Source organism: Leptinotarsa decemlineata, unplaced genomic scaffold (assembly GCF_025532065.1).
Source record: "Leptinotarsa decemlineata unplaced genomic scaffold, Ldec_3_MD MMD2_P_RNA_scaffold_2, whole genome shotgun sequence".
Classification (NCBI taxonomy): Eukaryota; Metazoa; Arthropoda; class Insecta; order Coleoptera; family Chrysomelidae; genus Leptinotarsa; species Leptinotarsa decemlineata.
This window is the reverse complement of record NW_027412529.1, coordinates 13,338,476-13,358,874: the sequence shown is the minus strand read 5'-3', so window position 1 is coordinate 13,358,874 and position 20,399 is coordinate 13,338,476. Positions and strand designations below refer to the sequence as shown.

The 20,399-nt window shown below is 34.4% G+C and overlaps 1 protein-coding gene across 8 annotated transcripts in view; it reads left to right on the top strand.

Annotated features, from left to right (window-relative positions):
- Window positions 1-20,399, top strand: part of LOC111507460 (uncharacterized) — a 97,876-nt gene that overhangs the window by 43,295 nt on the left and 34,182 nt on the right. For 7 of the 8 annotated variants that reach the window (XR_012467647.1, XM_074183815.1, XM_023162761.2 and 4 more), the window contains one exon: window positions 19,125-19,436. Coding sequence is in view for 7 of the 8 variants with exons in the window: in XM_074183815.1 (XP_074039916.1) it covers window positions 19,125-19,436 (312 nt within the window). In the remaining variant the exon portion in view is untranslated. Of the gene's footprint in view, window positions 1-4,316; window positions 4,438-19,124; window positions 19,437-20,399 lie in introns of those variants that run through there. The other variant, XM_074183833.1, reaches the window with a different exon arrangement.

Genomic DNA, 20,399 nt, shown 5'->3' with positions numbered 1-20,399 from the left:
TTTTGAAAGCAATGACGTTTTAATTTTGACTTTTGGCCAGTTCAAACTTAAAAATATCAATTAGAAATCTCACAGAAATCTATATAGAATGACTGTTGAAAACTACTGATTATTTTACCCCATAATCAATATCTTCCTTTCAAGGAATTCGATAACCTTTGAGAAAATAGTTATGTTTTCATTTGGGCTTTGCCAAAAATAAGATTGAACACCTGAATGGCAAGCAGATTTATGGATTTCTGGCAGAATCTTCCAGGATCGACTCATTCCAAGCAGTTTATTCACCCTGCGAAGCTTGATACCTAACAGTTGTTGGACTACAGTAGGGATGAACTACGATATCTAACAGACCTTCTTACAGGACACTGTCATTTGAATCATCATATGCTGAGACTCGCACTGTCGGAAGACAGTGTGTGTCGCCTCTCTTTGGAAAATGATGAAACAGTAGAGCACATACTTTGTGCACTGATATGTTACTCTTCGACATACAGTATATGCTTCACAAGGTAAAAGATTTGACTGTTTCAGATTTTTGCGCCAAAATAGGCCAAAATTACATCCTTTGTAATAGTTTTGCATTTTTACATATCCATCCATTTCGATAACAAATCATAAACGTTTTCGTACCTGGACTTTCAAGTTTCAAGATTTTCAAGCAATAATCGTGCTGTAGTAGCAGCTGTGCACTGGAAATTTCGTAACACATATTTTCAACCTCATTATTGCTGCTGCTTTCCATAGTTTATTGTGATAATGGCGAACAAAACCCATGCAAATCAAAATGTCAACTAGTTTCATAACTGAGTGGTTGAAAGTGGTTGACAATGTTTCATGGTACATTTCATTATTTCGGACTTCCATTGTCCGTTCCATTGTCCGTTATGATTTGTAAACTCTGGAAGAACAAATAAAATTAAAAATTAAAATGAATAGCTGAACATAACAAGCATATTGAGCAATAAAACATGAAATGAAATCACAACGAATTAAAAGTAAGCAAAAATTCAAAAATTTAACAATTAAAAATGAAATAAATATATGAAAAAGATTTCAAACAAAGTTACTTCAACACGTTTTGATTATCCACAATCGTCTTCGAGTAATGACTAGACTATTCCTCCGAGAGATGACTATTTATAGGTAATAGGTTGTAATTGTTCCTTATATCTTATTTTGATAGATCTTTTACTCTGTCCATGATATTTTGCATCGCTGTCCTTACATTTTATTTCGTAAATTCCAGACTTTTTCGAATTCTCGACTCTGTCCTTTGGATTTTCTTGTTTGTCACCGAAAACAATTGTTACAAACCATTTAGGATTATTCTCACAATTTTTTAGAAGCAAATGTAATTCTAAAAACAACTACGTGTTATGTTATGTAAAATATTTAAAAAAATTACATTTTTTTGTATTTTTTCACACATACTTGTTCTTAGAATCACATTTACTATTAAAAAATGGTGACAATTATTTTAAATTGTTTATTTCAATTGTTTTGTCAGATTATGGATTGAAAACAATTTTTCTCAACTGTGTTGAAAACACAAATAATGACTTTCATTACAACATTTTTGTCTTAATTAATTTTTTGAATTAAAGAAATTAAAGGAATGTCCACCGAACTGGCGATATTTAATGCGGTAAAACAAATAACAGAGAATGCTGATAGCAAAATAACCTCGGTCGGCTTGTACTATGACCTCTCAAAGGCCTTTGATATGGTAAACCACGAAAAACTTCTAAATAAGCTGGAAGAGTATGGTATAAGGGATGTGGGTTATGAACTCATTAGATCATACCTATCAAATAGATCCCAAGTTGGTAGCATAATGAACGCAGAGAACCAATATATATCTAGTAGAATTATGATTGGGCAGGGTGTACCTCAGGGCTCTATCCTTGGACCAATACTCTCCCTTCTATATGTGAACGACCCAAAGCCTTGAATCTTGGTAGTGTATACCAGTTCGCAGATGACACATCATCCATTATCACTGGAACAAATGCATTAGAACTCTCAACCAAAGCTTCAGTCATGTCAAATAGTATAGTCAAATGGTCAGAGGCAAATATGCTTAAATTAAATATTACCAAAACAGGACTAGTAATTTTTAACAAATCATTAAACTGTGAGGAATCTCTGTATGTAAAACCCCAAAATAGGTCTATTCCAATATCGGATCACACAAAATTCTTAGGTGTCACGATGGATGCAACCCTCAGTTGGCAAACCCATATAAATTTATTGAATAACAGATTAAGCTCTATTTGTGGTGTGATACGATACTTGAGGGATCAAGTCTCTGTTTGTAGCCTGAGAACATATACCTATGCACATATGGTATTATATTTTGGGGTTTTTCAGTTTACTCACAAAAAATATTTGTTACGTAAAAAAAAATCCTGAGATGTATCCTAAATCTAGATCAAAGAAGCTCTCGTAAAGAGTTCTTCTGTAAACTTGATATTTTGACAGTGCCCTCGTTGTACTTCTTGGGTCTTGTCTGTTTCGTAAAAAAATATTCATACCTGTTTCCCAGAAATAGTTGTCAATATTCGAATAATATGCATATTAACACCAGACAATGTAACGAACTAGCTATTTCAAGCCATAACTCAACATATTATGAGAAAGGAGCTTACTATCAGGCAATAAAAGCATATAGTTCTCTAACGAAGGAACTTAAAAATATCACAGTCTTCAAGAAGTTTAGAAGTTCAGTCATTTCTTACTTGAGACATAAATGCTACTATTCGTTTAACTGCTGGCTAATTTGAAATTTGTTACGAAAATCATTAAAAAAATAGCTATGTAAATATTGTTTATCATGAATATTTTTGAAAAACTCTTTAATTTATATAATTTTCAACTGTAATTTGTCGATGATGATAAATTAATATCTGTTAATTTTAAAATTGGTAATTCCAGGGTAAATGAGAATTAACTTCTCGAAAGTTTGACTTTTCCTGTGTCCACTTGTAGATCGTATTGCAATAAAATTATTATTATTATTATAAAAAAAACCTTATTACCAATTGAATACTTTTTTTCCAATCATTACTTTTTATCACAACAAAATGACAATTTTCCTCTCCACCTCCACCACAGTCTAAACATGAAGATCGTAACTATTGTATAGTTACGTTATTCAGCGGTCGCGGTCACCTTCAGCTAGAATAAGTCTCGATCAATTATGAATAAATTCAGCATGGACTAAATTACAAGTTGATCGAGGATGGAGACCAAAAAATTCTGGAAAAAGGTCTAATGGAGTGTAAACACCATTCATCCAATATTATTGAATTCTGTTTGCAGGATTCAATTGTTCGAAGTTGGTTTCAGAAAAGAATCTTCTTGGAATGTTTATAATGAAAATATTCTTCAAGTCTTCTGTTTATTATTTTATTGTACTTGAACGGCTCATATTTGATTTACCTATTGATTTTTTGGAATCAACTTGAATGTTTTTCTAAGGACGAAATACAAGCACTACAGAAAAATCCTTAAGGCGCTCTAAGAGCGGTGCCTGTGCGAAAGTAGCGATTCACGTTTTATTCCAATCGCTAGAGATTGAATCCATTTGGAAAAACGTTCTCAGAAAGTTTGTTCCACATAAACGCAGTTCTCCAAATGAAAGAGTTCTTTCCATAAACAGTGAATTTCGAGTTGTACTGAGTTGAATCTCAAAACGATGAACAGCCACAGTCCGTAGCGTATTTCTGATATGAACCGCTCTTGGTGGATCCGAGTGTGCCAAGTCACTTGAACACCTCCCGTGAAATACCTATAAAAGACTGAATCCCTTTTTTTATGGAAATATGGTTCACCACAAGAGGTCTGATTGTCAGTGTCTCTGCCAAGAGAAAATCACATGTGAAATTAAGTATAGAAACTCCTAATTTGAGTTTTGAATCACACAGTATCAGAGAAATATTTGTGCTACAACTAATACTCGAAAAGGCCTAACTCTAATACGCCATTCTTTTACTCGGCACCCTGTATATTGGTGAAAGATTAAGAAAAGCCCAATGTGTTGATAATTGAAATTTTGATATGAAACATGTTTAAATAATTCCACTGCATCTCCTCAATTCCTAATAGAAGTGTGTAACACACACTGTATGTTTTGGACAGACTTTTGTTGCTTTCTTCTTGCATAGCATTCAGTTGACCGCAAATCTATGTTCAACAATAAACACTTTCCATCTGCTTATTCGTCATTTTTTATCAAGCTATCGTCTATTCGAATCATCAATAAATAATGAGATATGAATTGTTTTTCTCAGATAAAGCACCTAAGAGTATGCAAAGAATGTTCAAATACTGTTTGGTCACTAAGTTTGCAGGTGGCTAGACTGAAATCATTGGGGTACTGTGGTTAGTCTTGCAGTTGCCTCTATTGTAGTTGGCTGCTCAGTGGTAATTTCTAAGGTAAGGTTCTCTACAAATAAGATATTCGTTGGGTTCATATGATTCATTTTTATGGTTCATGAAAATTTAGACATGGAAGCCTTTATGCTTTAGCAGCAGGTTTTGAATTAACTGATTTTGACTGGAAATTGTGAACTCAGTAGGATTCAAAACCTCTTGAGTATTACTGGCAAGTGAATTTATATACAGAGCAGTAAAGTTATTGAAATATTTGTTTTAGAATTTAGGTTTCTCGAAATTTCAAAACGTATCCCATCAAATTCTGGAAAAACTGAGTAAGAATGAATCAGTATGGAAACGCTTGATACAGTAGTTTCAGAAACATGCCGAATTCATATTTTGACTGGAAATTGTGAACCCAGTAGGATTCAAAACCTCTTGAGTAATACTGGCAAGTGAACCTATTTACAGATTAGTGATGTTATTGAAATATTTGTTTAAGAATTTAGGTTTCTTGAAATTTCAAAACGTATCCCGTCAATTCTGGAAAAACTGAGTCAGAATGAGTCAGTATGGAAACGTTTGATACAGTAGTTTCAGAAACATACCAAATTGATATTTTGACTGGAAATTGTGAACCCAGTAGGATTCAAAACCTCTTGAATATTACTGGCAAGTGAATCTATATACAGATCAGTAAAGTTATTGAAATATTTGTTTGAGAATTAAGGTTTCACGAAATTCCAAAACGTATTCAGTTTCAGAAACATGCCGAATTGATATTTTGACTGGAAATTGTGAACCCAGTAGGGTTCAAAACCTCTTGAATATTACTGGCAAGTGAATCTATATACCGATCAGTATTGTTATTGAAATATTTGTTTAAGAATTTAGGTTTTTCGAAATGTATCCCGTCAAATTCTGGAAAAACTGAGTCAGAATGAGTCAGTATGAAAACGATTGATAGAGTAGTTTCAGAAACATGCCAAATTGATATTTTAACTTGAAATTGCGAACCTAGTAGGGTTCAAAACCTCTTGAATATTACTGGCAAGTTGATCTATATACAGATCAGTGATGTTACAGAAATATTTGTTTAAGAATTTAGATTTTTCGAAATTTCAAAACGTATCTCGTCAAATTCTGAAAAAACTGAGTCAGAATGAGTCAGTATGAAAACGCTTGATGAAGTAGTTTCAGAAACATGCTGAATTGATATTTTGACTGGAAATTGTGAACCCAGTAGGGTTCAAAACCTCCTGAATATTACTGGCAAGTGAATCTATATATAGATCAGTAATTTTATTGAAATATTCGTTCAATAATTTGGGTTTTTCGAAATTTCAAAACATATCCCGTCCAATTCTGGAAAAACTGAGTCAGAATGAGTCAGTATGAAAGCGCTTGATAAAGTAGTTTCAGAAACATTGACTGGATATAATTTTGATATTTTGACTGAAAATTATGAACCGAGTATTGATAAATTATCACTTGATTCATTAGTTTGAATATGATTATGATATAACTATGATATAATTGAATAAAAATTACCCATAGCAATTTTTTATGGAATAAAGACAATGAATCATTTTAAATGAAAAATGTGATCTATGTGAGTATCATAAAAGGTGGAATTGGCCGTTTGATGTAAATAAATACTTATGACAATTAAAATGAAGAAAATTAATATTTTCATGAACATTTTTATGAGTGTGAGTTTATTAAAGTGTTCTCCCAAAGCAGAAATTAACCAAGGGTCTACAAATCTGGTGGTTGTAGGAGTCATTCTATGCTGCCTCTTCTTCCGAGGAAATCACGAACAATCAAGTCATAATTCGGAACCCAGTACATATTTTTTGCCTAGTAATTTGACTGGAAAAAAAGCTATTAAGCCTACTTTGACTGTTATCGCAATAATAGCTTTCATAAAAAATCAAAGATTTGCAAAAAGAAAAATGTTTGCCTTTCCATCGAAACATGTACCTATATTTGATAATTTTCCAAAAGATTTTGTGGGACGTATGATCATGCCGGTGGGAACAACTGAAAAATTTATTTTTTTGTGATCATAAATAGATGAAAGAAGGATGGAGAAGGTGAGGGCATAGTCTTATTTTCAAATTCATATCAAATTTCATTCATTGGACTTATGATGCAAGGTATACAGCCTATTGCTGTACATAACTAATTCAATATCCGGCCAGGAAATAAAGTTGACTTGCAGAAAATATTTTCACTACTTTCATGAAGTAACGATTTCAAAATTGAACATAAAATCATATTTATTGGACTCTAGCGACCTTACCCAGCTTTGCACAGGTACAATCCTTGTATTGCAAACAAAATATTAATGAGATATACACAAACATCTTTCTATTTAATAACCCTCTTCATTTTTGAAAATCGCATAAAAATCCGTTCGGTAGGATTTGTGTTTATGACATTCAGACAGACAGACGGATATACGCAACGGAAATTTTTATTTCGTAATATGCAGTGATGATATGGAGTAGGTTATCATAGGTTGTGATATCTGCAAGAGTTTAGTTAATTTATTCATCCAATATAGTTTTTATACATTAGGCAATTATCGTATCATCAAATTTTTAATCGTGGCGATTCAAAATTTTGGCGAAGGAGTCCGGATTCCTCGTGTTCTGAACCACATTGTGTCCAAACTTTTTCAATTCAAAAGTTTGTAAGAACTCAGGAAAAGGTGAAATTGAAACTAGTTAACAATCTTTCTCTCAAACTAATGTTTCATACATGAGTCGAACCGCATTGAAATTAATTGTGTCACGGACACTTTGCTGTCTGGGTCGGATCTTTCCTGCACTGATGATAGATAATACCTCGAAACAGGTCTGTAGGTGATATATTCGATTAATTTCAGCATGATCTTGCCGCTGGATGAACGAGAAACATCTGAGAGACTAACCTCTGTGAGGTATTTTGCATAAAGTTCTATCGGATTTTATTCAATATCCGGAGTGACATTAGCCGGGAAAGTAGTATTTCCCCCGCCAGGCATTTATCAGAACCTATTGTCTAGGTAGTTGGGAGAGATGGTACCGATTTTGGTTATATTCCTGGAAAGGCCTCAAAAAACATTGTGATCCTAGTCTGACCATCTCTTTTTCTCTGGAATATTCAATTAAATTCGATAGTTCGTTATACCCCCAATCTTATTATCAATAACTCTAGAACATCAAATTTCAATTCAAGAAAAATTGAAATCAGCTTCATTCATTCATATGTCAGTGGTTCCACACTCAATTACTGAACATAAAATAGGAACAGACTAAAATCCAAGAAAGATTGAAGATTCTTACAAATTCATTATTCGACACTGAAAAATTTTACATTTTACAAATATTCCCATTTGGCATAATTTTTGGACCACTCGGTATATACGCATACAATCTGACCATACTGCTTATTTACTGAAATGGTTCTTCATTGTTTTCCGAAATTTAATCAGCTCAAAAATAAAAAAAGTGAAATGACGCCATAAAACTATCATAAATACAATGTTCTATGTATGAATTTTTCTTATTTTCATCTCCTGAGTTAACGTTATTACAGAAACGTGATTTGATTTGTTCCAACTTATTCCAATAGACAATTCAAAAAAGGTGCTGACTAATCATTGTTCTGAATTATAATCATCATACAGACGAGAAAATTTTAGATTTTCATATTACAAACTACTGCAAGTTTTTCATTTTGAGGATAGTTGTTCGTAAGGGGGCGACAGCTGATTAAGAGAAAAGCACATTTCAACACACTTTTTCATCGATTTACATAAAATATCTATACAGAAGACTAGTAAGTATGTTTGAACATTTACCGGGCACATATAGAATCTAGAATAAGGTATGTTTGAGGTTGCTCTACACTAACCACAAATGTATTTATTGCTCAAAAAATGATTGTGCGAATTATCTCTTGTATTGGTCAAAGAACATCATGCAGGTTCGTATTTGATTCTCATAAAATTCTTACTCTAACAGATATTCTCATTTTTGAAATGTGTGTTTATATTCACACCATCTGTTTGAATACGAATGACAACTTTTAGAAGTTGAGAAACTTGTGCGAGCTAAGGACTAACGAGGTCTTACCTTTCAACGTGTGATTCCTAACACGGTTGCAGAATCATCCCAGCTTCAACCAGATAAATTCTCTCGGGAGAAATATCTGGTCGAGGCAGGAATCGAACCCACGACCTTCCGATCTTAAGTCGGGCGCACTACCACCGGGGCCAATTCCAATTCGAAGCAAAATTTGACAGTTTTCATTTCACCCATAATATTAATACCCGAGATCTTAAAGATTTTCATTTCACACCATATAAGTACATTCTGACGGCCTTTTTACCTGGGGCTAAAATTGTACAATAAATTTCCTACAGTATTGATAGAAACTATAGCTATCCACATTTTTAAAGATAAATTAAAATATTTTTCATTAGACCATGATTTTCATAATATAGAGGAATTCATCAGATTGTGATAATTTTTTACAATTTTATATTTCCTGAACTGTTTTTGAAGTAGATCGACTTATATAAAATATTGTGTAATATATTGTGTGTATATGTATATTGTATATGTATTTTATATGTATTTTAAGTCTAATTGATTAGACGCCAATTTTATAACAATTCCCGCACAAATAATTTGTCTACTGGAAATTTAAATTTATTATTATTTCTTTACCTAAAATAGAAGGTAGGTGAGAAGTAGACATGAGATACCATCATCATTCTGTATCTGTAGAGTAGGGAGGGTGAGTGTAGGCCCACAGCACTAAGGCCACATGTGACCCATTGTACATCCTCCCTAGCAGTTGTCCAGGTCATCGTCCATCCTGTCCTTTTCAGAAAGGTGGACAGGTCGCTGGGAGACATCTCCTTTATATCGGCAGGTGTAGGCCAAGACTCGCCGAACACACACTCTCTTATTGACGATAACTCCGGACACTCGCATAGGGCATGCCTGACAGTTTCATCTTCCTGTTCACAGATCCTGCATAGAGGTGTGTCCACTAACCCCATATTATAGAGGTGTTTCCTTAGTTAACAGTGGCCAGTCAGAAATCCTTCTGTAAGCGTAGATTTTTCCTGGTCATCGCCAGATATTTCTTCGGCGCCAGCTTCCCAGGGTCGCCCAGGGTGATTTTGGCAAGATTGCATCTTTTGATTCCATTCCGTCTCTTTAGGGATTGAGCATGGGTGTGACGCTTGGCTAGTTCCGCAATTGTCGAAAACATAAGGCCATAGCTGCCACGGAGTCCTAAAATTCTTAGTCCAGTCGATTTCTTGGCTAAAGAGTCGGTAATACGATTACCTTTACTCCTGTCGTGCCCTTCAACCCACCTCAGGATAATGTTATTATCTACCGAGGCTTTGACTAAATCTTGGTGTCACTCGTGAGGTAACACGTTGTCTGATAGGACTTGTCTGCTATCAGTGCAGATTGTTATGTTTTTGCCAGAAATTCCTTTCCTGGTTATTTCTTTTGTGGCGATTGAGATACCAGCCAGTTCGGTTTGAACCACGTTGGTATTTTTTTCCATTCCCCTCTTAATCCTTAGGCTTAGTGATCTGAAGTACACTCCACATCCTGAGTCTTCTTTGGTTTTTGAGCCGTCTGTATATATGCTTATTGCATTTGTAGTGTGTTCTGTTTTATTTGTATTTTGTAGAGTTTACTAGCTCGCACACGTTTCTCATCTTATGAGAGTTGTCGTTCGTATGGGGGCGGCATCCGATTAACGGAAAAACAGATTTTTTTCATTAAACACAAACCTGGGTTCAATTGCCTTATACAAAATTTTGTGTAATCTATTGTGTATGTATGTATATTGTATTTATGTATTTTAAGTCGAATTGATTAGATGCCAATTTTATAACACAAATCATTTGTCTACTGGAATATGAATTTTATTATTATTATTTCACCTAACATAAAAGGTAAGTGAGAAGTAAACATAAGATAACATCATCATTTTCAGAAGATTTGACACAAACGCATTCTACATTTTCATGGGATTATTTGATACCTCTAAAAATATATGATATTTCTATTGTACTGAAACAAACAATCAGTTTAGGCTCTAAGCCGCCAGATGGTGCACGTAAAAATCTTACCAAAATGAAAACAATAACCCAAAGTGGAAGAAATTTCTAAGAAGTTCTGGTATCTTTCGAAACCAAACGCCATTCAAGAAATGGCACGGGAAAAATGAATTTTTTTTCATTTTCTGGATGATGACCTCTGTATGAATACCACGCTGGACATTGAGTTATATCCGACAGAGGATATGCTTCTCATGGAATGTTTCATTCCTGTTTTTTGGGCTTTGTTTACGAGATGGAGATATTACAAATTTATCTTTTAGACGAAAGTTTCATACATGCAGTCGAGCCGCGTCGAAATTATTTGCATATTTGGATTGAATATTTTCTGCACTGACGAAAGGTGATACCTCGAAACCGATCTGTATGTGTCCTACGTGGCCCTGCTGATTGATGAACAAGAAGCATGTGTTAAGATATCTTGTGTAGGTACATTGGGAGAGATGAATGTTTCGAGATTCATTTTCAAAATATTTATTCATCTATATGAAAAAAATAGGGTGAATTTTTATTTTACTCAAAATATATTTATTCATTCTATTTTGCCCTCTTCAAAATACTCTCCCTGACATATAATACGCTTGTGCCACTTGTGTTCTTGAGCTCTCTCGATCGAGACAAAATGCCGTCCTTTCATGGGCCTCTTCAATCTCTGGAACGAAAAAAGTCACAGGAAGCAAAATCTGGTGAATTCGGTGACTGAGGTAAAAACATACAAGCAGCAACCAAAAAAATAAAAAATTGAAATATTTATAAAAGCTAAAATTTGAAAAATTAAAAAATATTATTAACAAAAAAATGAAAAATTTAAATTAAAAGATTCCAAACCAAGTTACGTCACGACGTTTCGATTGTTAGTATCCACAATCGTCTTCGGGTGATTACTGGACTTATTCCTCCGAGATCTGACTATTTATAGGTCATTCGAGTGCTTTCACCTATCCCCTCTTTTCTCTCTCCGCTTCATAGGTTTTAGCGGGAAATGACCGTTTGGCGGGAGTTGGTCGTTTTTCGCTTGATTAGAAGTTTCCATATGTTACGTATATCTACGCTAGCTTGACTAAATGCGTTGTTGGACCAACATATACGCGGCTTTCTTGAATTTTCTCCTAAACCAGTGTTCCTCTTTGTGGATGATTTCAGCTTGAGCCCACTTGATGTCTTGTTGGTGAGTCCAAACATGCTCTGCTATTCCGGATTGGCTGGTTCCTCCTCGCTGTGTGTGTTTCTTGTGCTCAGCAATGCGAACTTTCAAGGTCCTCTTAGTTTCACCGATGTATGATTCTCCGCACTCGCAGGGTATCCGGTAAATGCAATTCTTGGAATCGCAGTCCGCGTTTGGTGGCCTGGTTTTCGTGAGGCTGCTACGGATAGTATTCCCAGATCTGGAGCAGGTCCTGATGTTATACTTGGACCCAATTCTTTCCGATAATCATCTGATGTAGGGAAGAACAAGTACTGGTTGTGGTGGGTTCTCTTTCTTGTGAGGCTCTTGCTGTCTTCTAGCTAAAGCGTATTCTATCATCACTCTGGAGTAACCATTCCGTTGAAGGTCATTTTTCGAGACCTTCCTTTGTATTAAAAAGCCCGAAAGCACGGTCCAATAGAGCCTTGATGATTCCTCTCTTAGTCAATTGATGGTGGTTGGATTTCAGGTAAAGATAATGTCCTGTGTGAGTGGGTTTTCGATAAACAGATGTTTCCCATTTAGTATCGGTCCTCTTCACCGATACGTCTAAGAAAGGCAATTCGTTGTGGACTTCCTTCTCCATTGTGAAAGTGATGGAAGGTCTTACGTTGTTGATGTGCTTCAGGAAAGTGTCTAGTTCTGCACTCCCATGGTTTCGTATTATGAAGGTGTCGTCTACGTATCTCAACCAGACTCGGGGCTTCTTCAATAGCCAGAGTTTCAAACCACTATACCTTTTTTGAGTAAGACTATATTTCTATTAGGACATTATCCTCAATGAATGTTGCAAATTTCACAAGTTAAAAAAAAATAATTTGAAAATTTGTTGCAGGTAATTGTGGCAAAGTTTTAGTTGGTAAAGTTATCTCTTCCATAGACTTCCTTATAATGTGTATGAGTCAAGGCAAAGAAGCCTCAAATGCGGGGGGTAACTTTGCCCCGTAAAAATAAAAAAACTGTGTATGTAATTTTTCTATAAGAATTTGCTAATGTTATATGTTAATTGAAAATTTGTAGACCTTTTGAAAAATTATTAGTTGATATATCCCTATTTTTGATAGCACTTAATATCCAAACCCATAAAAGGCATTAATTTTTACTTGAAGATTTGTGCGATATCAGATTTGTTTTCATTTCATAGCATAACAGTAAATAATCATAACTGAAAAATTACAGGTCGTTGACGAGATAATTAAAATATTTCTCCAATGAGTAGTCTGCTGAACGTTAAACAATGAAACTTTTAGTCATATATTCGTAGACACAACAATGGCTATTTATGAGCCAGTGATTTCAACTCTTTCATGAGTCATATTTACAACAGTTGATATTGATTTTTATAGGTTTTGATAGTACGAGGGACTCTAGAAAACTCTGCTTTAGATGATTCATGACTACTGTTGATAAAATTGCCAACGGCTGAGTTTGTGGCTAGATGTACAGATAGTAAAAATTCAACTCAAATTATCTTTGTTTAAACGGAAATAAAACCAATTTCCTGACTTTCAAGTTTGATGATGGTGATTTGACCATAAATGAACAAATTATAAATAACAAAATCTCAACCAAATTCGTAGTCATATACATAGATAATAACCTAAGATTTGATAATCACATTAGGACCTATAACAAAAATCGTGATGCTATGCATTTGTAGTTATTGTCAGTGAACTTGAAGTAATTTCAAAAAGAATTGCTTATATTTCACTCATTGAGATACACTGACTTAATATATGACATTTCGTTTTGGAGTTTCTGCGCAGCAATCAGCTCATGAGCTCAGTATTGTTTTGCAGAAAGGAGCCATAAGTTACCGCTAATCCTCGGGAAAGCCTGCTTGATGCATAATGAAACATAAAGAATTAATATTTAGAAATGAAATCTCGAAACAATAATCTCTACCAACGTACCTTAACAGTAAAATATGGCAAATGTCTGCCCGTAATCAACTACTTTCCCGAATGGATCACCTACAGAGCGGTTTCGAAGAAATACCTCTCATCAGTGCAGGCAAGATCTAACCCAAACATTAGTGTGCCTGTAACTAGACTGACTTCAACGCGACTCTACTGTATGAGGGAACTTTATACAAATATGAGTAGATTATTTATCTTGAATAGTTTTGAATAAAAGTCCGCGATATCATATATATATATATATATATATATATATATATATATATATATATATATATATATATATATATATATATACCTCTTATTTTTAATAATTTTTACGATGCACATTTTAGAATACCTTTCCAATTCATATAAAAATTAATACAATTGTCGTTTTAAGTATTTAATATAGATAAACTCAGTTTTTTACACTGAATAATTTTGACAAATCGTTTAAGAGATAAACTTGACGCAACTCGGTGAGCCATTACGCGTCGCGTCTACTGTAAGACGACGGGGGACACTGCGCGGGGGGTAGAGGGGCGGTCTAAGCAATGAAGCATTACCATCGAGAACGAGACCCGTGAGGGTAGACGTCGTTGACGATTATGTTAGTTTTGCGAATTTCTCTATAGGTAACATAATCCGACTCTCGAAGACATTTAAGATGAAGTACCGTTCAGAGACTCCTTTTGTTACATAGAAGATGTTTATTATATTTTACAAAAGTGCCCAGGATCAGTTAATTTCAAATAATATAATTTTTTCTTGAAGTTAAGGAACTTCAGAAGTTAGGGCATATATTCATACGAAGTTTTTTTACCAAAGTTGATCCAGACATATCTTTAAATATTAGCTCGTTATCATGCAGTGAATAAAGAAACTTTCAGCCATGACATGCCCTTCTACCCAATGTTTATGTTGGAAAAGCATTCAGCAGAATTCGACTACCCTTTTATGGTTACTTCATAAAAGATCGATACCAGATAGAGTTTATAGTTAATGACAATTGAATCTATTGTTCACTTTTATAATTGATATAATTTTAGAATACCCTTTTACGATCATTATCGATGATAGTTCTGTTCAAAAATAAAACTAACAGGTTGGTCAATATTCCCATTTATATTTACGTGTGGAGGCACTAGTAGGGGAGCCCACGATGCAAAAGGGGGATATACTCGAGCGCCATAGACACATATTAGGTTGCAAAGCTTAGATGATAAGAAGAAAAAAAATGTTATATAATATATACCTTTTCATCGGTGGGGGAAGAGGCTATACATTTTTAAATATGTAAAAAAATACTGTTGCATGGACATACTCGAGCGCGTCAGATATTGATAGCATCAATGTCCTACGTATGTTTAATACTGTTCGTATGTTAATCTGATCGTTTGGATGATGCGGGTGGTTGTACGTAAGGGTTCAAAGTGAAAAGAAAAAAAATTTAATCGATCGCGTCAGATTTTCTAAGTGGGTGTTAAGTGCAACAAAAAAAATGTCTCATTCAATAATCTGACGATTTACATCTGACGCAAACTCGCGGCCATTATTATACTCTGCAAAAAAAATTCACCATTTTGAAATACTCAAGCGCGTGAGATTAAGATATATATGATTCATCTTTATGTTCTAGACGTGCTGTCTCATAATCTGATGATTATCTAGAGGGATTCGCCTCATCTGACAATTTTTTTTAATTTTTTTCTTAAATCATTGAACTTAAATAATTGAAAAGCTCAGGAAATAGCATGCAAATAAATAAGTGTATGTTTTTAAGTAGAATACTTAACTTTATAAGAAAACAATTTTGAAAAAATGCTCAAAAAAATTAATTTTTTATAATCAACTGATTAATTATTCATCACCTTCATCTTCATCACGAACGAGTATCTGTGATCAGCTGTGATGACGCCATAGCAACAGAATTCAGAGTGGAGACAGAGTGAGAAAGTAATAGATAGAGAAAAAGTGAAAGAGCTGCCCGCATTGAACTTTATTTCGTTATCCTTGAATTATTTCTATCAAAATAAAAAAAATAGCTTCGCTCGAGATTGTCGAAATGACGTTATTTTTTTGCAAATTTGCTGCCCTCCCCTTTCTTTACGTCACTTTCAAATTGTCAGATTACTGGAATATACACTTTTTAGCATGTAATTAACTCACCCAATATTAATCTGACGCGCTCAAGAATTTCTGATGATCAATTTTTTTTACTAATCTGATCTTTTATCCTTCACGGGCGGACGACTATTCGTTGATTTTCTCGAAAATGCATTTTCCGATGTGTTGGAAGAACTACCTTTGGATGTGAGACACAGCATGATTTTTCAGCTAGATGGTTCACCAGTTCACAATAGTGGCATAACAAGGGTTTTGTTGAATAGGAATCTACCTATGAAATGGATAGGACCCAATAGCCCTCTCGTAGTATGGCCATCACGATCCCCAGATTTAACTCCACTGGATTTTTATTTATGAGGGAACTTGAAAAATAAAGTTTATAAGGATAGGCCAACAAATGAAGAAGATCTCCATGCAAGAGTTATACAAGCGTGTAGAGAAATCACACCTATAGAACTGAGAAGAGTTGTAGAAAATAATAGAAGGCGCATAGAAAAATGTGTTTGATTGGAGGGAAATTGCATAGAAGGCACGAAAATATAAAATTGTCAACAGTTAAATCATTTGAAATTTATTGTTTTGTTTTTTAATTGAAAATGTGACTTGGAAAGTAGTACTTAGAAAGAATTTTGAACTACATAATATTTTTCGCCACAAAACATCCTTGTTTTTTTTAAATAATGGGAAAATGAGAATATGAACTAACATTAACCATCCTCAAACCCCACTGATTACATGTTTCCGTTCCTCTTACAAAATTACCATTTTCTCTCTTATTGAGAAGGAATAACTTTCCTGACAACAAAATAAAAAATAAATTATTTATGTGAAAACAAAAGTCGAGTTTCTCTTAAACAATTTCGTTCATGTTTTGATGTAAAAACCAAAAAAAAAACTACTTCAATTATTACGGAATATACGGGGGTGTTTCCATGAAAAGTGAAACAAATTCAGATTTTTCAGGACTGAAATTTTTTCAGGAAAAAATTGTAATCGTAAATCGTAAATGTACCGTAAAAATGGGGTGTTTTATCGCGAGTGGCGGACAGTGTATATCACTTTGGCCAACCCCATTCAGGTGCTAGGTGCATTTTGAGCATTTCCATCAGTCCTGAGAGTCATCGTTCCACCTCCAATATTACGGAAGATACGAGGGTGTATCCATAAGAAGTGAGACAAATTCGGATTTTTCAGGACTGAAACTTTTTCAGGAAAAAAGTGTAATCGTAGTAAGTTGGTAGTCCTGATCACGAATCTGAAGGAATTTTGAGCCTATTTTGCCCACTAATATGTTTTACCGTAAAAATGGGGTGTTTTATCGCGAGTGGCGGACAGTGTATATCACTTTGGCCAACCCCATTCAGGTGGTAGGTGCATTTTGAGAATTTCCATCAGTTCAGAGAGATTCATCATTCTACCTCGAATATTACGGAAGATACGGGGGTGTTTCCATGAGAAGTGAGACACACTGTATTGTGTAGAAATCCTGTGAATGATATCTGATTTAAATTCATAACGAATGTTTGGAATACAAACTGAGTAGGAAAAAGCGTTTTCTATATAATTCAGTGTTCATATAAACGTATTTGTTTCGAAAGAATTTTTATTTCGTGTAATTCAATGTTAATATGAAAGTAGCTGTTTCAGGAAAGCTTTTTCTTCTATTTTTCTGTATCAAAATGGAGTAGTAGAAAGTCAAAAACTTTCCATCCCAAAAATTTGTCACTCCTAAAAATATATCCCTTTCAAATTCTAAACCTTAGAACAACTAAATCTTCACGGAGTATTTGAGGTTTTAAGAAAAAATTTTTTGAATGATAACTAAAGTATGATCTAGAATTTTTTGTGGCAGATCGCATCTTCTATGCATGAGAAGACATTTTCTATAGTTCAATATATATTGTAACAAATTAACTGTCTTAAACAAATATATTTCCAACAATAAACTCCTATTTAACCAACCGTCAACAAGTGGTGTCTGTCAACAGAATCACTTCGCTAAGGGCTCGTACTGATCATGGCGTGACACAGGGATCCGTACTTGGGCCATTGTTGTTCACCATTTATGTCAATGATATATTTCATTACTTGTTTCCTGATATGTGTATTGCATTTGGTAACGACACTTCATTAATAAATTCGCATTATAGTCGACTCGTACTCAATGAACTTATGGCGACTACTGCCTCTAGAGCAGATCTGTGGTTTACGACAAATAAACTCAAAATGAACAATGATAAGAGCCAGCACATCATATTCTCCTCTAATAAAAACATTTCGAATGGATCTACTGCTAAACTTCTGGGGATAACTATCAATGATGAATTAAAGTGGAATAGCCACATAAACCATCTATGCAATAAACTGTCCAGCCAACTATTTTTGCTGCGTAAACTGAAAAATATGAAGGTAGGCGCTACGACCAACCTTGTTAGCCACTTTTCATCAAAAATCGAATAATGCCACTTCCTTGCATCTATATACATGAAACCCTTATTGAATTGCACAGAAATGAGGGAAATCTAAAGTTGAACTCAGACTTCCACAAGTATCCCACCCGAAATAATAGTCAGGTGAAGCCAAACAGGTTCAGACTGAAAATGTCTCCTTCCAACTCTCCCAACTTGAATTTGTACAATAAACTCAATGAAGGCCTAACAAAGCTCGGCATGTATCTTTTTAAGAAAAAAATTAAAAAAACATTGACTGAACATTGCTTCTTTTCAATAGAAGAATACATGAACTCCAAAATTCACTAGTCCATTGCTATACATTCACCTTGTTTTTACATACCTAGTTGATTTTTTTCACAGTGTAGTCAATAAAGTTTACTTTACTTTAAAAAAAATGCATTAATCATAAACTAATTTATTTATTACAACACTTAGCAACTAACGCTTAATTTATGTTCACCATTTGAATGAATTTCTTGTTTAGCCGCTCGATTCATTTTCTGAACTGCCCTCTTGGATCGGGAAGACGTGATTATATCGGTAACGGTCCTTTCTAGAAATCTGTAGTCGGTTCGGTAATAGAATTTTACCGGCGATTCCCAACTGCATTCTTTCGCGGTGATGTCATGTGTTTGTGTCATGATTCGGCCGGCGTACTGGTCAGGGGCGGCTTCAGATTCGCTACAATATTTTTATTTTCGCTAGTGCAGGATTTGCTCTAAATGATCTGGAGTAAAAATTATGAAAACGAACCTATTACATAGATACATAGAAGTAGATTTTGTTTCGTACACATAAAACTGTTGGAAAGTTTAGTTCAAGAGCATCTTTTCATAGATATTCATGACAACTTGTAGATTACTCGAACTTTACTATTAGAACTATTTAAACTCCATTTGTGTCTTGATGAGATAATAGTATTAAAATCTTTATTTCAGAGTATTCAATTCGCCTGAAACATAAGCTGCACGCTGCCGAGGTTCTCAACTTGAAGATGGAGCATTTCAAAAAGAGACTGATTCACCAACACGAGAAGCCAAATTCATACAGTTCTGATAAGACTTCAAACGAAGACAATAATGACAATGATGAAGCCTACTCGAGTTCATCTAATAACTGCCTTCCAAACGATCAGCAGAATGTGAATAAAGGGAGAGAAGAAAAAGTTCAAACAAGAGTTGCCAAGAAGAGGGCAGTATGTAGGGGGAAATTCCGACACAAGGACATGGAAATATTCAAACTTGGTGCCAGTAAGTATTCAATTGTACATACAACTCGAAGAAATATACATTATATATCAAACATTGACGACTACCGTATCAAAGATACTTTCCGATTTTGTTGGCCGTAGGCTGCATTTTTATGTTTGTTAAAGGAAAGAACGCAGTTGCTCTCATATCTAGGCTTCTTACCTGATTGTAGACTCTCTTTGATGTATTTTACAACCTGCATATCGTTTTTACTAGATGTTTCTCCAGAAAGGAGGCCAGATCATTTCCTATCTGAAATTCTTGAAAGATGTAGTAGTGGTTATGAACATTCACATTTTCCGAACATCGGCGCCCAATGTGGGGCCACTGCAAGTGCTACTTAAAAAATAATCCTAATAGATTATTCATTGAGCTGTTTCCGTAACTTAGTTTTTCAGAGATATTCATACTATCCCCGTGTTTGTTTACTCGATAAACTGTTTAGTACTAAAATTCCTTGAAACTCTGGAAATTCACAAGCATAAACACTGTGGGTGCAACCTGTTAAATTATCAAATCAATTTAGTTTACTCATCGGTTTTCAAATTAGCACATCCGCATTGTAAAGTGTGAATTCAGGTACTCAATCAAGCCAAGTACCTAAATTATTACCTATAGGGGCGCTATATAAAGGCTAATGTAATAAATCATTGTTAGTTTGATGTATAAGTTTGAAAATGTCCTTATAGGACTGCAATAACTAACGTTCCTGCAGTTTCAATTCTATTTTCTTCATTATGATTTCTTACCACGTAGTAACGGCTACATCCATCAATTTACATTTATGAGTATTTTAAATTATTCTTTCGTGAAAAATGAGTAATTAAACTTTTTATATTTTGGTTTTTGCTTTTTGGAATTAAAGTTACTGCAGTCTCGCCCTGTAAAGACAGTTTCAAAAGAATACAATAAGCTCATTGTATTCGTTTGAAAATTTCCTTATAAAACGAAACTGCAGTAACA